The following is a 17627-nucleotide window of genomic DNA, read 5'->3' as shown; positions in this document are numbered from 1 at the left end:
CACGATATCCTGATTAAACAAAATCCTCCAGGATTTATCTTTATCAAGTTACCTTTCAGCACAAAATGAGATGTTGCCTAGTTCACATCATTCTGGAACAGACACACCACAGTAAGGAAAGGATGCACTTTCCTAATTCTTTTCCAAAATAGATATTTTTTTTGTCCTTTGTGCTATATATGAATGAGAACAGTAATTCTATACTTCTTCAATGTCTATATGACTATATAGAAAATAGTTCTGATGTAGAATATAGCATATTTACATGTCTATAACACAGGAAAGATACATACTTTCATGACAATAATTCAATTCACATGTGAGAGAGATGTTCATTTGCGATGTATTCTGCCACAGACATTATTTTCTAAAATTGAACTATTATCATCGTTTAGTGTTTTCTTTTAAAAATGTAACTTCTAAGTAATATTTCTGAAAGATGATCCTATAGACCATCACAAATACTTAGCAAAATAAGGTGTGTATAAAGCATTTCTTAATATAGAACATCCACAGTATCATGTTTATTTACTGCCCATAACAAATAGCAATGAAACAAAACTGCATAAAAGCTTAACAATTTCATTATTTTCATACAAGGAAAATGGCCATAAGAATAAAGTGTGCATTTTGAAAATAAAAAAAAAAAATGTATCAAAGATTGAATTATCCAACTGTTTATCCAATTAGGATTATCTTGCACGGAACAGGAAAATAGCCTTTTTTTTTTTTTAACTTGCTGACAAGATAGACTTAATCATTTAGATTTTTTAATGAACTTGATACAGCTTCATAGCAGGCCCAGAGCACAAAAATCACACAGGAAGCTTTTGCTTCTGCAGTTATAGAAGCCTGTTGTCTCAGTATGTCTTATGTAGGTAAAATCAGCTTTTTCAGAAGTGATATAACTAATACAATCAGAAAATGAGTACATTCATATCTAAATAATTTTCTGGGTTAGTACCTAGACTTCTCACCTGCTGGTTTTGAAAAGTAGATTTTATATTTTTTTCTTTCCCATTTCACTGTGTCTCAAGCACCATTTTGCCATTACTGTGTCTTGGAAAAACCTGTTAACTCCTTCAAATCTTATTCCAGCAAACATTAATTGCACATATTGAGGGTGAGATTCATTCATTTAACTTTATTTATGTAACTACAACTCAGTAGTAGTACAACTGAGCACTTGTAAGCTGCAATTTATCTGGCCTAGTTTTGCCACCTACTTCAGGATGGGATGGATCACCCCTACAATTGCCTATTTCTGCCTGTTGAGTCCAAGGTGACTAACTTCGATGCAAATGTCTACATTTGTTCCAGCGAATCCCACAGTGAGGATTTAATCTAGAAGAGGGACTCATCATTATAACACAACCGACTGTCCAAGATGAGATGCTGAATCTTTGCTAATAATTCCCTTAATTTACTAACTAATGTTCAGATCATAGCCTCCAATTCCTTGCCTTGTTTAGCAAATTTAACAATCACAATTAAAGGCTAGGGAAGCAGATCTGGAGAAATTATATTCTTGGTTGACAGACTAACACTACATTTTAGCTATGAAAATCCAAGATATTTTTTTTCCCATGCCATCATAAATACAAGTACAATTCCAAAACAAAATTTAGTGACCTGATTATAACAAAATTATCTTTTCTGGTTTTCTATGCATTCCCAAAGCACAATTTTAAAAAAGCATTGCTTTAGCTTGAAATACGATGTCCTCAACATAGCACGTTTGTCCTTAAGGCTGCATGATTATGCCTTTGCTAGCACCCAGACAATGCTTTTCATCCACAGATCTCAAAGAAGTTTACAAAAGTAGATATATGTCACTGACAAGCATTTGTCTAAGATGCCATGATGTCAGTGTTGCATACACAGCCTTGTCGTTAAAAGTGTTAAGTATCATACTATAAACACCAACACACTGCAAATAATCCTTCTGGTCTGAAGTTAATGTTTATCTTATTTTCATTTTTGCAAGAAAGGGAGAACATCCATCCACCTAGGAATATAAAAATTCACTTTATGCTAAGAGAAAAATATTGATAAAAATACTAAAGGAGAAAAAAATAGTGTTTAATCTGTTAAACAACAGAAAAATTCTTATGAACTAGTGATACTGTCATTGAACTGGAGAGCATTTGAGTACAAGCTTGCTCTGGCTTTTTCACCCTATGATTTGGAATCTGCTCACAGTACTGCCAGCTTAACCAAAAAGGATTAACTCTCATATCCAACTGAGAACACAGATAATTCTCAGTAATTGGTAAAAAATGAAGATGAATGGGGCTGAGAGATAAGGAGCAATTAGCTCATCAGCAGTTACAGCTGTGCACTCAATCCGGATCCATCTCTTGAGTCTCGGCCCCTTTTAAAGAACCCAAGCAGAATAAGCACAGGACACCCCCTCCCAAAAAATTGCTGTACCTGCCCATCATTCCTCTCTCTTCCATTTCATTTCTGTGCTATACAAAGACACCTGTCATAGCATTCTGTGTAAATTACTACCTCTCCCAGGACCTGTATCTACAGCCAATCTTCTTTTACACTTTAAAAAAAAAAAAAGGAAAAAAGAAAAAAAAACCCAAACCCAGAAACCAAATGACTACTGTAGACACTCTTAAGTTCCCTGTCAATCGTTTCATTATAGCAGCATCATCTGTTTGAAAATATAAGCAATTCCCTCATCTAATTATAGGGAGGATTTGAGGTTCATTAACATTGCCAAGGCAGAGAATCAGATGTGCAACTGCAGAGCTGTGCTCAGTGGCCTGCATTCTCTGTTTCCTTTTATTTGCTTTTTCAAGGTCTCCAAGACTTTTTCCTGAAACCATAAAAGTAATCCTTTCCTTCAAAATAGACATGTGTGTTTAGAAAAAGGAAATGACTGCATTTTGTACTGTTCTATTATTGGGCAAGGTCACTGGAGAAAAATAATTTCACCTTAATCATTTTATCTCTGATTCTGGATGAAAAAAAAAGAATAATAGTATGCAAGCAATCCTTACTTTTGAACAACAGATCACAGGAAACCTTGCATTTGTCTCATAATTTTAAATACTGCAAGGTAATGCAGATGAATAGGAAACCTAACATGCCAAGAAAACCTCTTAATTTTCAACACATTTTGTGGTTGTTTATGGATTAACATGCTCGCCAAGTGTAAAATGTTGCCTTGTATTTCCTAACTGTGTTTAGAAACTGAGAACACCAAAGTCTTCATGATTGCTTCACTTCCTTAAAGATATAATAGCATTATTTTTTTTGTATGAATTTAGTTTAAACAATGACATTTTCTTGGGACATCTGTTTTGAGATCACATTTTGAATAGATATGAACTCATTTCCTACTAAGCAAGTAATTTACTATTGTTGATAGTTGTTTACAAGTTTTATGAGTCAGATTGTAGCAAGTGGCAAAGGTCTTTACAAATCCTTTGAGTATTCCCTAATGTGTATGCGTAGTGTTTTCATTATATAAAATGTTCGGGAAGCAAAAGTATACGGACTGTTCTTCACTTCCTACCAAGTTATAGATAGCAAAGCCTAGCTCACAGAAATAGCTTTAAACATATTTATTTTCAAAGACTTCTCTCTTTTCCTGCTGCAAGTTAATGAAGTATGATAGCAGGGCGGTAAATACTTAAGCAGCAAGGAAATAATTGAGCTGCTCTACCTATCCATGGCTTCAGAGCATAAGATGGTAAATATGCAACTGCTCTTAATATCATCCTAAGACGTTAATATGACACAGAGTAGAACCTCTTTCATGAAATTTAAAGTTTGACCTTGTCACTCTCTTAATTCTGCATTTAAATCTAAAATTAAATAAAAAAAATACACAGCATAATCTCTGTTTTGTTTGCTGCCATACGGAACTCATTTTTTAAACAAAAAAACCAATAATTTATCTATCCTGCATGTTGTATGTAGAATTGCCACTAAAAAGAACCCAGGACATTTTTCCTTCTTATCTGCAATGTAGCTCATATCAGCCAAGCTGTCACAAGACAGTACTTGATATAAACAAGAGATTGCAAAGACATCTCAGTAATCAATATTAGGATGGCTACAGTATGGAAGCCCCAACCACTGCATATCATTTGTCTCAGCATCTATTTCTATGACCAAATGAAGCATTAATTCAAATCATAAATCTATGGTGATTTAAATCTGGGAATGAGCACCTGCCTGCTTTAATGATTTATTTTGTACATTTCAGTAAGCAGGAGATTTGTCCATATGAACTGACAGGTCACCTTCAGATGCCAGTAGCAGACTGTTTATCACCATGCAGACTAGCATCTCATCTTAGCAAGTAAATATTAAAGTAAAAGAATCCAATTGATTGTGGATGGGGGAGAAAGGCGTTGCAGCCATATATTTTACTCAGTGTGCTAATACCTCACTGTGATTCCTCTGTAATTTTTTTTCCCTTTTTTTCCCCCCTTCTAAAATGATAATTCTGGTGGGAGGATGCAAGCTCAAGGTTACCAGCAAAACTGAGGGATATAAAATAATTACTTATTAGTATCACTGGCTTCCTTTAACTCCCTTCACTCACTAACCTTTTGGCTATTGCTTCAAAGGACCAAGTTAATAAATTTGTGTAGTGCTCTGTATAATTATACAATGTTCATCTACAAAAATGACTTCTATAATTCACATTAAGCATCTGATTAAAACCAAAAAGCAAGACAATTCAAAAGTAAGCCTGACAATTCAACTCTACTTGAGCCTACATTTCATTTCTCTTCTTTTACATAGGCATTGGAACACCCTAAGAACACAGTATAATCAATTCATATACACTAATATACCATAATGTCTGTTACATATGGGCCCAGATGTTTCAATTCAGCTTTCAGCCTGGTTAGTTTGTTTGTTCCTTTTCAGTTTGGTCAGGCACATAACAATTTAAAATACAAGACAAAATCAGGTTATTTTCTTTTGGTTTATTTCTTCCTCCTGACAACATTCAATAACTTAATATTCCGAATTTAAGCCTAACAAGACATAATTTAAAACATTAAAGGTATATGGACTTGATAACATTTATTTGAAAAGACATAAACATCTGAAAAAATGCAAAGGGGGGGGCGAAAAAAGCACACACCTACTACAAAGCAACACCTTTGAAATGCGAGTTCTTGTTAAGAGAACTAATAAATAGATACTTAACTCTCAATGAACCTATTAATACCCTGGCATTAGGAGCAGTAGGAATCACTTTTCTGATTTCATGGGCAGAACCAACACTGGACCCTAGATAGGGCTCACTATAGAAGAAACAAGTAAATGCAAACTATTTTTGAGAAGATCTCCATAGGAAGAATATAGCTCAAGACTGGATAAACAGACAAGCACACTGTACTTCCAGAACCATTCCTCATGGAATGGACACAACTGGAATGCTATTCACTCTACTCAGAAGAGCCATTTTTTTCTGAACAAAACGAACTCAATTCTTCAGTTAAATCGAGAAATTAACTGAAGTTAACAAGTAAGTTAAGGGGCTGAGAGGAAATTTTGACAATGACAATAAATAATCTTGCTTCACTTACTTTGCCCTACTAAAATAGCTAGAATGTATTTTCTTAAACAGGGAAAATGATTAAGCTCTGTAAAAGCAGATTAGTTATCTAAATTACACCTCAAACAATGATTTCAAAATAGATCTTTTTTATTCAGAGGAAATTCAGATACACCCTCAACTCCTACAAATACTTCACATGGTTTAGATGTTACCTGTTAACTTTTCCATTTCCATGGATATACAAGTGGTCTGTCACTAGAACCACCAAGCAGAAAAGTTCTATAATCCAATATTTGAGCATTTTATTTCACATTTCTTCTAAGTATGAAATTCAAATCTAAAGTAGCTTCTAGTTCTCGTACAGACTCTTTATCCTCTCAGTTTGCATTCACACTTTTCACTCTTTCTCATTACTTCACTTTTCTTCCAGTACGTTAGGGGCCACCTGGTCCTTCCACTTCATTTGTACCTATGTCCTCCTCTCAGATTTCAGACACCTGCTCTCTACTCCCTCGTGCCTTCTCTCCAAGAGGACAATCCTTCCACTAATATTCTACTAACTGCATGTGTTGGTATCTGAGTACTAACACACTCATTAAAGACTATTTTCTTCACCATCACAGAGGCATTATTTTAGCCTTTCTTTAAAAGGAAAATAAAACATCTGGCCATCTGCTTATGCAGTAATGCATACATACTGTTGTGATTTAAAATAGTGTGTGCCTAAGCGAACCAGTCTTTGAACTGCAATTTGCATTATTTCTAAACAATAGCCTACCAATGCCTACTGAACTGTACAGAATTGCTGTTCACAAACACATATTTATTTATGTTAAGGAGAGTACATAACTCTCTAAGGCTCATTTCAAATGTACTTAGGAGATGAAAAACTGAAAAAATAAGCAAAGCTAAACAAAAGACCCAAAATAAAAACAAACAAAAAAATCCCTATCTTAAGCCATTTTCTTCCAATATACACCAATCTTGCTTGCAGTCTTCTGAACGTACCTCCTTGTCATTGAATTTCTGTTGCTGAGTTAATACTGTCTCAACATGATAAAAGGAGCCAATACAATGAAATGGCATAACAAAACATTTTACAGTAGACACACACAGATGATTAAAGATTTAATCAACAACAACAAAAAGTTATTCTAGCTTTGAAGTATGCTTTAGCAAAACAAATTGTCCAAACAAATGAATAAAGTACACTGAAAAAAAATCTTTTTTTCAGAAAGAACAAGAGTTGCTGATGGCTGCTTAAGAAATGGAAAAACCTGTTAACTACATTTTAAGAATGTGTTTATTAAAATAAAATATGATAGGAACTGCAGAGCATGGCAATAATTTATTGTGTATGTATGTTTTCCTTTTGTCACAGAGCACATGAAAGTATGAAATATTTTGCTTTCAAGCTTGTGTTCTGAATTACCTAAAGTCAATACCCAGCACACCGAGCAGGAGACACTGTTAAATTTCACTTTGACACCATCATCTGTCACCCCACCTGTACTTTGAAAAATGAACTCTAAGCAATCAAACCACTTTCTTTCATGGAAAATATTAACTGGAGTCTGCAAAAGCAACCTGCAAAGGAAATAATGTTTTTGTAATAGTAACAGCAACACTGAATGCTGATGTAAAGGTCAGATACAAAACAAAACTAAAAAAGTGTGGAAAGGAAAACAAATATGCAACTTTCTACACCAAATCAAGGACTTCAGAATCAAGTCCAGAATGATCACCATTTTAATAAAATATCAGAGCATTATGGACTTATAATAATGCTGTGTCTGAGACTTACCGACGCTTGAATTCAGATCTCCATTTTCAGAGTCTGCTCCATGCTGGTTATTATTTGCATGATAGTTGGACATAGCTTCCAATTTAATTTTTTTCACTTTCATTGCTTCTGCTATGGCGGCGTTGGTGGCAGCTGCTGCTGCTGCAGCTGCTGCTGTCAGGCCTGCAAAGAAGTATGAACAAAATTTAATATACAATATTCTATGATTCTTCATTATTGTACAGACTAAGACTGTTATTCTTCCTTCATGCTTGCTACGTAATGAATGGAGAACACTGCAGAATATTATTCCTCTTGATAGATTTGAAAGCTATAAAATTTTTCAAGTAAAATGCTTCACATCGTGTTTAGTTAGTTATTTTTATATATCCACCTAAATCTTAACTTAGTATCCAGTAACTGCAATCATAATACAATCATAACTAACTACAACTACAAATAAATGCTTTCAGAAATCCAACTTAGCTTCAAAATGGTGTCTTAAGTGTTTGGTTATGATTAGGTCAACATGCACATAGCTATACTTGGAAAAAAACCCCAACCCTTTAGATCTCAAATGTTTGACATGCTAAAGAAAACAGGAAAAAACAGGTCTATATTTTCTAGAGTAACAGATGAAAGAACTCAGATATTTATTTCTCATTTCACACATAACAGCGAGATGCGGTCATTTTAGGAAGCATTTTTAGAAGAAAGGTTAGTAATGCAGAACATTGGTAAAATACTTTTTTTTACTTTCCCTAAATTTCCAGACGTTAAGATATTTATCAATGTGAAGAGGAATTATTAAACCCATTTAAAACCAATCCCAAAGCCATCTTCAGGCCATCCAAGCATTTTTCCTACCAAACCAAACTTCTGCCATCCAGCCATTCACAAGAATGTTCTACAAAAATGAGAATATTTCTTCTTGTCAGAGGCAATTAGAGAAGCCGTCCAGTAATGCCTTCAAAACTCAAAATTAGATACAGCCTTTAACCAGTCCCCACACCGTGCCATTACCCACCCAAGACCCCTAGGTCCCAGCCTGGCTGGCAGCAGAGAGAAGTCACTGTGAAAACGTCACAAGAGCTGCCTGCCCCACGCCATTGATCCAGGGGGCAGGGATGGAAATCAGAGAACTAAACATAAGACATGAAAGAGAAGACATTAAACTAGGTAAGTTTTATGCAATTACAGAATCTCATCCCTCAGCCGGTGATGCCACAAGAGGAGAGACCCTCCGTCATTCTGAATCAGGATTCTTGCCCTGACTCTGGAGAAGGCTTGAAAAAAACTCAGTGTAATTAGTTTAAAGGTGCTTGCTTGTCTGATTTTTAGCTACTCTGAGAGGTGTGAAGTGTCTTATGGATCTCAGGAGGAATTAACTCCACAATTTACTATTCCAGTGGGCCAAGGATGCTGCCCAGCATAGGAGGAGTGCAATTTAGCAGGGAAGACCAAATAAGCAAATAATCCCAGGCTGCTGAGGTAAATATTGCTACCATCATTGCTTCCAAGGGCCTCTTGTGGTCACTCTTGCCATGCTTTCAGCTAGCAATGGGGACGGACAGAAGGCATAATCCAGCAGGGAGAAGGCCAAAGGTCAATGGACAGCTGGAAAGCAATGTGGTAGCATAAGAGGTGCTTTTGAATATATTGTGGCTTGACTCAAGGTTGCTCTCCCTTCTTTGCATGACCACGTGAAGATTAGCAAACAGTGCCAGCCTCCCAGCTCTCCTCACAGGCTGACTTCTAACACCTCCAAGTGCAATGAGAATTACCAAGTATGTGATAATTACATTCTGCATAGCAGATCAATATTATTTAAAAAACAGCTATTTCAGGTAGAAGAAGATGTACCAGAAGCCAAAAATCAAATTGGAAGGTGGATAAATATGAGGGTTTAATTACATTTTAGCTTCTTCTGCTATTAAAAATTGTGCATGTTCTGATGTTCAGAAGGTATTGACAATAACATGGATTGCTTCCAATGATATTTTTACCTTAGGGGAAGGATATGAAGTTACACATTATACAAATTTGTTACAGTCCCTAAATTAGGCCACAGAAAAAGGGATGGTGCACCTCTGAACCTTGGTTTGCATCCTGTGTTCATTAAACAATACAATAACCTATACTTCCTTTTTTATATACATCACTGACAAGCTAAAACTAGCATCTTTACAGAACAATCCTTCAGAGGAATATTCAGATACAATATAACCATGAATACAACAAAAGGCTCAAACTTTTGGTTGTGACTGCACTCCTAGACCAGCAGTTTTTAAGCACTTCTAAGTATTAGAGTAATTTCCATGTTGAACAGAGACGGGAGGTAGGATTGTGAGCCCACCTGTAAATACTACATCTCACTCAAGTAATGACCCCACTGCAGAACTGCTAAAATATGAACTCGCTTTTGCTACAATTTTTTTTTTTTAAAAAGTATGCTTCAGTGCTTCTCACCAAAGCAGGACATAATGCTGCTCTCTAAAGGAAGCCATAATCTTTGCATAGGGACTGGGAAAGTAAAATACGGATTGCTTAGTTCTGTAGTAAAATTTTCACAAGATAACGCTTGTGATAATAAATGATAATTTAAAAAAGCAAAAATTGAACGACTAATTTCATTCCTTCTCTCATAAACCACGTGATTGAAATGATTACTTTGCTATACAGCAATTAATTTAAACTATATGAATTGAAATGCATGTCTCGTATAAGCACTGGTATAAGAGGAGGGTAAATGTAAGGAATAATCCTCAGAACTATAGCTTAATGCCATTCTTCACAGCAATTCCAGTCTACAGCACAGTTTCTGCTTTACTGTTACGTTTTCCTATCACTTGACTGTCACAATATAGTCTTGCAAGTGGCAAGGAAGGTCCTGAGCCAGTTACTACAGCCCCTTGCATTATAATCCCTGGTGCGCTGTGGCATACTGTGGTATACTACAGACAAAACTCTCTCCAGCACAAGGCTCGACTTACCTCACTAATCTCAGTAGCAAAGAGAGCCAAACACAAGAGGTCAATAAGCTTCTGTATCTATGATGTGTATTTTAAAAAACTAAACTTTGAAGTTTAGGTATGGGTATATACTTGGGTAAAGACTTGGGATGTTTTTAAAATTTGTTGTTCAAAAAAGCCTTTTGACCTAAATCTTACCTAGTAACACTTCACTCGTATAAGTAGCTAAGAAATTTCCAAACTACACTTCTCTTCACTACAGAAATTTTATCTTCACCTATGAGATAACCAGAAGTCACCTTTAAAGGCAACTGAAATGAAAGAAATAAGGATCATACCGGTCAGTTAGATATTTTTTATTCTTTACAAATATTTACTTGAACAGCTAAAAAGTATCCAGGCCAAAATATTCAATGGATTAAAGTCAATGGTAGCTGTCATTAATATTCTGAAATTGATAAGTTGTTTATGTCTGGCATTCTTCCTGCTGATTATGCAGTGAGACAGGCAGCTTTATAAATATCTCATCACTCCATCGTCACACAAATTTCATCGACAGTGCTCATGCACAGCTATTAGCAATATGAATCTAACCATTACAAGAGGAAAGAAAATCGAACATGTGGCATTAATACGCAGTCCTGGTTCCTAACCATCTGATAGGCAGATGGTGTAAAGCGGATTCTCCAGCTGAAATGAAGGGGCACATCATTTAAAACCTTGTTTGCATTCTAACTGATATCAGTGCCATATTGATATACATGATACATCATGGCAGTATTTGAACAATCTAGTTTGTTTCAGTCATAAATGTTTACAGCCTTGTTTTTTATCTTTAGAAGCATGTTCTGAAGAGCGTATTTTTAATTTATGAAACCTATTGTTTACTTCTGTTGAACCAGAAGATTAGCGAAGAGCAGGAATATTAAATTACCACAACCACAGCGGTATAACTAAGATGGATGAATAAAGTATGTTTTTTCAATAAAAGATGTTAGTAAAGGAATTAAAAAATTAGCCTAGACATTTTATGCATTAAATACATTTATTCATTTAAACCTTACAGGTTTTTTCCCATGTGACACAGTTAGAACTTTAACGCTTTATAAAGCTATTCATTTAAATCTCTTACTGTGTGCAATTAATCTTGTCCAACAATTTAATTCAAAAGCAAAACATCAGAAAGTAAAGTTCAATTCAGCCATCATGCTTCTGAAGTAATCTCCGTATTGCTGACAGTTCCTATAGTCTCATCAGCAAAAGTCTGTTCCAGGTGTCTTGTAGGAGCTGTATGAATTTGAATTACAGCTCAATTGAAAGCTCTCCAAGCCTTAGTAGGAACTCAGGAACAAGAAGCAGAACACCAAAAGAAAGCGCGAATGGTTGTTTCCTACAAAGACCTTCTCTTTTCTGTCACTAGATTACTTTGGCCTGTTGGGTGTGTTTGTAGCTGTTAATTATGTTAATAAAGTTGCAGCCTGCTGCCTCTGCCAAATATAATCATAAGCTTTCCCCTGCCAAGTTCTAGTCTAATTTACACCCATACAACTCTACTGAAGTCAGAATTCTGTGGGTGAGAATGAGACCAGAAGTATGCCCAGTATGTGTGGTCTCCAATGCTGAAAAATGAGTGAATAAAATGGAAAACAATGACAAAAAACATAGCATCTTCAGAAAACAATTCTGTTATAATAGCAAAACGCCCAAGAGAGCTGTCATATGTCATGACAGATTTTCAAAATGTGTACAAATTACTGGTGGGCACTAAATCACATCCAGGGTTTCTGCCTTCCAGCAAATCCTATTCCCTGCCTTGAGACAGAGCTCTTAAAAATTTCAGTTTTGATGGTACAAGCAGCTTACAACACACCCTATTTACGAAGGAAAAAAGAAAAGGACCTAACAGTGTAACTTTTTCAGCCTCAAATATGTCTCAAAATACACATTATTAAGTTGAATGCCTAAACTTGGTCCTGGGACAACTTATAAAATTATTTAATTAATTGACCTTAATTCACTTTGAACTTTCTTCACATTACCATGCCTAATAGTTATTCCAATAAATAATTAATAACATCCTTACTATAACTGTTACCTTCTTTTATTTAAACCATATCTATACCTATTTATGGGTACATAAAAAAACCACTAATATATATACATATTTTCACAACCTCTTTCTTTAGGACTTTGAGAACATTTTCAAGAGACCTTACTTCTGCCATGACAGAACAGGTAGAACACCGAAACGCAATTGTCAGCAGTGTGTCACACTTAAATTTCATTTATTTACTAGAAAGCTCATTCTGCAGAAATACTTAATTCATTGCATGGGAGGAGGTCCAAAACTCATCTAAACTCTGAAAGAACTCCTTTCATTATTTCAAAGTAATGCTTAAACCTTTTTCTTATAGTCTATTTCAATGATACTGACTTGAAAATAATTCATGTATTTTCTTGACTTAATTCAAATATTTCATGTTGAGGTTCTTACTTGAGCAAAATTCTCACTAAAATCTAAAAAACTCTGCCTGAGAAAGAAAGGCAGGGTTACCTCCTAGGACCTGACCCCAATCACTGTAGATTATTGCACTGGTTTCAATGGGTCCAAATTTTTGGTAGCTTACTATGCGGCTGCCCAGTTACTTCAAATGAAATAAGATCCTAACCTTAGCCTGTAATCCAACAGGTGTTTTATATAGTATGATTCATAAAACAACAAGGGGAAAGCAATCTGCAGGAGGACAGAGGTCTGATTACATACACGGGATTGCAGAAAGGGGAACTTCAGCCTACACTGTAATGTTCCGCTAACATATACTGTTTCATTAGTAGCATTCATTATGTATAATGTAGGCCTGGAATCTCACAGTTATTCAGAAGTCATATTTCTGTTAAGCTGCCTGGATTGATCCAATACAACAATATTGGTATACCCTAAAAATTTCATGACCTGTTATTTTGTGATATCGGGAAATTCTTGTCTGTCCCTTCCAGCCATACTTTCCTGCTCAGCTTGCATGGTTCGGAATACACTGCTCATTCAGATCATTTTTTAACATCTTTAAAAGGGCTCTTATTAAAGGAGTCATGTAACATACATACATACATAAATGTTAAATGTTGTTAAAGAAAGAATACTTAGAAAAATTCAGCCATGTGATCTGGTTTAGACTGGTGCAACTAAAATGAAATTGCCAGTCTTGCACTGGGAGAAAACCAGTGTATTTGAAGCTCAAACCATCTGTTGTTCATCAGACTAATCAGACCTTTTTCCTGTAACTACTCCTAAATTGCAATATGAATTTTGAGATCTGGGTATTGAATTTAAAATAAACAAGCAAAAGAGCTAAATGTCCGCAGCAATCTTCAGTCTAAAAACCTTTTTACTTACAATGTGTCTCCATAATTAATAACACAGTTGCAGAAATAAAACATTGATCTAGAAAGTAGTGTCCTCTTGATTTGTTTTGTTAAATGTAGATAAAACTTAATAGTTTTATTTTCTGAATGAAAACTACTGGAAGGTTCAATGATGCTGCAAAAAAATGTGTAAATATCATTTTACCACTAATATTTGCCATTTACGGAACTGATGGACTTACATTCCATGAAGTTATTCTTTATTATGGATTTATTCCTTTCACTGAAGAGTAAAAGTGAAATCATGAAGTGCATTTCAAATACCTCAACAAATTACTAAGTGTTATAGCTTAACAGGATTTTGTAATCTGTGAATTTATTATTGGCTTGGTGCAATTGTGACAGAATTAAACAATGGATACTGCAGAACTCTGGCTATATAGTACTTTTCAGCAAAAGTTTAAAATCTTGCTGGAATGCATACAGCATCACTACAACACAATTAAGAGAGAACATTCTCTCTTCAACAACAGTCATCTTTTCAAAAGCAATAGATTCTTAGTTCTCATTCAGTCTGTTGCATTATTCATTTCATGTGCAACCTCATGCTGGACCATAAATTGTTACTTTATCTAATCAAAGGCGACTTAACTCCACAGAAGGTCAAAGGTTTAATTTTGTGAAGTATTATCTTACGCTATGAGTTTAACGGAAAAATAGAAGAAGAAAAACAGCCAAGAAACTGGTAATAAATGAACCTTTATTGCCTCAGGCATTGGCCTAGTTAATAAACTTTCATTGAAGGTTTCTTTCAACTGTTATGGACAATGAGGTAAAAAAAAATCTTAAATTACAGCCATGTGTGACTTTTAAAGCAGGCATTCTTTTTTATCTCAACCTCCCCAGCTTAGGAAAAAGACAAAGAGATTGTCTTCAATTTCTTAACCAAAAATGTCTGCTTCTAAACAGATGAAAAAATGCAGATCAAGCCTTTTTAAAAGCAGAGGTCAGCTTTGAACAATATAAAAAAAATACTTTTCCTTAAGTGTTGAACCTTGATCCACAATCTCTTTAACTGAATAGCATGCAATTAAAAAAAAAAAAAACAACTGGGAAGGGAAAACATATATATACTAACAGTATGTTATGCTAACAATGATGCTTGGTTCCTAACAGACTTTCTGTTTTACATTTGCATTGCTAGCGTGCAATAATGGCTCTTGTTTAATAGAATGACTTATTATGGGAACAACTTCCCTGCACTTTTTGCAAACAGAAGTGTCTTTCTTCTTTTTGTGTGTATTATCTCATGTTCTCACAACACTATTCTCGCTGTTACAAGAAATTAAGAGGTTTAGCATAACGACAGTCACTGGTAGCTATTAGTGTGCTGTGAATTTTCTTAACATTCTTAGATTTGCCTAACTACAATGTCTTTTACTGGCATATTCTTTGAGTCCAGTTTAGAGAAGTGTATTTCAGTTTAAGCTATACAGTCAAAAACACTAATAAAATCAGTAGTATTTAAAATTTTAGCCTTTAGTTTTAGTCTAATCTATAACTAGGCAGACACAATTAATTAATCGTAACATTGCTACAATTCAAAAATACTGAAAGAACGTGTTCATGCCTGGAACAGCAGTAATGTAGCTAAACACTCATAATCTTTCAACCAGCAGGAGCTTTTGTAGCTTTTTTTATAAACCTAATCCACAGCTTGACACAGATCCTGGGGTAACAGCACACAGTTCTTTGATTAAACTAATATCTAAACACTGTTGAGGCAGCCTGATGGCTCTGTGGAAGTACATCTCCCTACAACTTCCAAGCTCAGCCTTGCAAACACCATCACCAAATTCTTTCCAATAGGCTCACTGTACTCCAAAGGCCTAATCATGTGTGTGAAATCTAACTTATTTATGTGTATAAGTATTTGTGGCATCAGAACAAGTTCAGAATAAAATGATATTTGACCTGTGGACAGCCGCAGTGCAGTTTTAGCTTTTAATGTCTTCTGGTGGGATGGATGCGTCTGCCACAGAGGTGTGTGCCTGGCTGTTCTCTGCCTGGGTCCGCACACTGAAGAAACAGCCCAGCAATATTTACGCCATGTGGTATCAAAGCCCTTGAGGCCTTTATGGCTTTGGTCCCAAAGTAACATTTTTTCCCAAAGAAAGCAAGATTGGATTCTCACTTTCAGTGCGCAAGAACAGTCATCTATAGACTTATTTCAGGCTCCTGCCTTCCCCATGAAATGAAAACAGCACTATTCCTTCCCATGAAAAGAGAAGGAAAGGAACTCAGGGCTTCAGCTGCAAATAACTGCCTTCACTAACTGAGATTAATTATTATCATAGTTGCTAATTAGTATATCTTCAGTAGAGCTTTAGAATAAAAACAATTATTTCAAGATATTTTAAAGAAAGTTTTCATAGGATTATTCATGAACAGTGTAAGAATATGCCACATGTATAAATAAAAACTAAAATATCTTTCAAGAACAATTTTGACTCTGTTTTGTCATATTTAGTTTTGAAGTATATAATGTTTCTCACTCCAAAAAAAAGAAAACAGAAATCTTTATATTACAATATATACTGGCAAGTTCTATAATGTTCTTCTGATAGCCTCTCTGTATTTGCAGTGAGCAAAACAGGTTCCACCAAGCATTCTAATGACAGAGGTCAATATAACGCTGGAAAAAATCCCAGAAATCCATGGCATATGTACCATTGTATCAACACAGAAAGTTAGGTAAGAGAATTTTCACATTGCAAAATGTAAAGAATTCACCTGTAAGGGTCAGGAGAGTCCTCTCTCCTCCTCCATCCCTCTATTCACTTGAAGTGTTGCAACTTCAAGAGCTGCACTGTGGCTTTGGGGCTCTTTTATTTTTTTCTTTTTTTTTTTCTTTTCTTTTTTAAGTTTTGTCAGATCCATTATGCATTACACTGCGCCAGAGGCAAGGCATGGGGCTAAATGTACTATTACAGCACAGTGATAGCAGAATATTGTACTGTGATGCAGAACTGTGATACTGTACAAAGTAGCTCTGATAAGGACTTACAGGGAACACTGTGTAATCCTGTTTCCAGATGAAAAGGCAGTCAATTGTTACAGACAGCCCTCTCTCACCTACATGCTCTACTTGTTGCACCAGGTAACAGGACACTAAATCCCACGGGCAGCACCCTGAGTGCTGACCAAGGCACTAGACAAATCACACTGTGGTGGCCTCTTACATTTGAAAGCACACGTATCTCTTTCCAACACAAACTATGGCACAACTACGGACGACGTGCACTTGTGCCTTGTCCCAGCACTCAAGGCATCACCAATTTAACACCCCAAAAAAGGGAAACCTCTCGAGCCTGCATATCATCACAAAGCAGCACCTCTGAATACTTTTGTTCTGTACTTAGAATTGCCTGGTAATCAAAAAGTAAACTTTTGAAGATTTAACTATGTTATAGGGGGAAACACAGTATGTATAACGCATACATAATTATTGTATTTGGTTATAATATGAAAACAAACATGCAGTAACTTTTCTACAGTTCCTACCACACCAACGTAATTGCAGTCTATATTATGAAAACTTGCAGCCATTTGTAAATTCAGATCTACGTATGTGACCATACATGCTTCCAAAAAGCATAAACGTTGAAGCCCACAGCTAATTGGGACCACTCTCTGTCTCATTATGGAGAAATATTTAAAGCTCACCAAATATGCAGGCATAAGGGGGTCCCAACATTGTCTTTGGCAGAAACCCAAGAAATCCTCATAATATCATGTGTGAATGAGAAATTATATATACATTGCTAACAACACTTTGTAAAATATAAAATTTTATGTTGCCATGTCCCTCTCAAGTTAGTGGCATCAATCAAAAGACACAACATGATAACAGTTGTTTCACAGATTCCCCATTTTGTAGGGAGAACTAGATTATAATCTGCAGCGG

The 17627-nt window shown here is 35.5% G+C and overlaps 1 protein-coding gene across 6 annotated transcripts in view; it reads right to left on the bottom strand.

The window, feature by feature from the left end:
- DACH1 (dachshund family transcription factor 1) overlaps nucleotides 1-17627 on the bottom strand; it is a 370149-nt gene that overhangs the window by 170786 nt on the left and 181736 nt on the right. For all 6 annotated transcript variants that reach the window (XM_055802571.1, XM_055802572.1, XM_055802574.1 and 3 more), the window contains exon 3: nucleotides 7347-7508. In XM_055802571.1, the coding sequence (XP_055658546.1) occupies nucleotides 7347-7508 (162 nt within the window). The remainder of the gene's footprint in view (nucleotides 1-7346; nucleotides 7509-17627) is intronic.

This window comes from Falco peregrinus, chromosome 4, assembly GCF_023634155.1.
Source record: "Falco peregrinus isolate bFalPer1 chromosome 4, bFalPer1.pri, whole genome shotgun sequence".
In the NCBI taxonomy this organism is placed as follows: Eukaryota; Metazoa; Chordata; class Aves; order Falconiformes; family Falconidae; genus Falco; species Falco peregrinus.
Note: the sequence above shows the minus strand (reverse complement) of the source record. Positions and strands in the feature narration are given on the sequence as shown.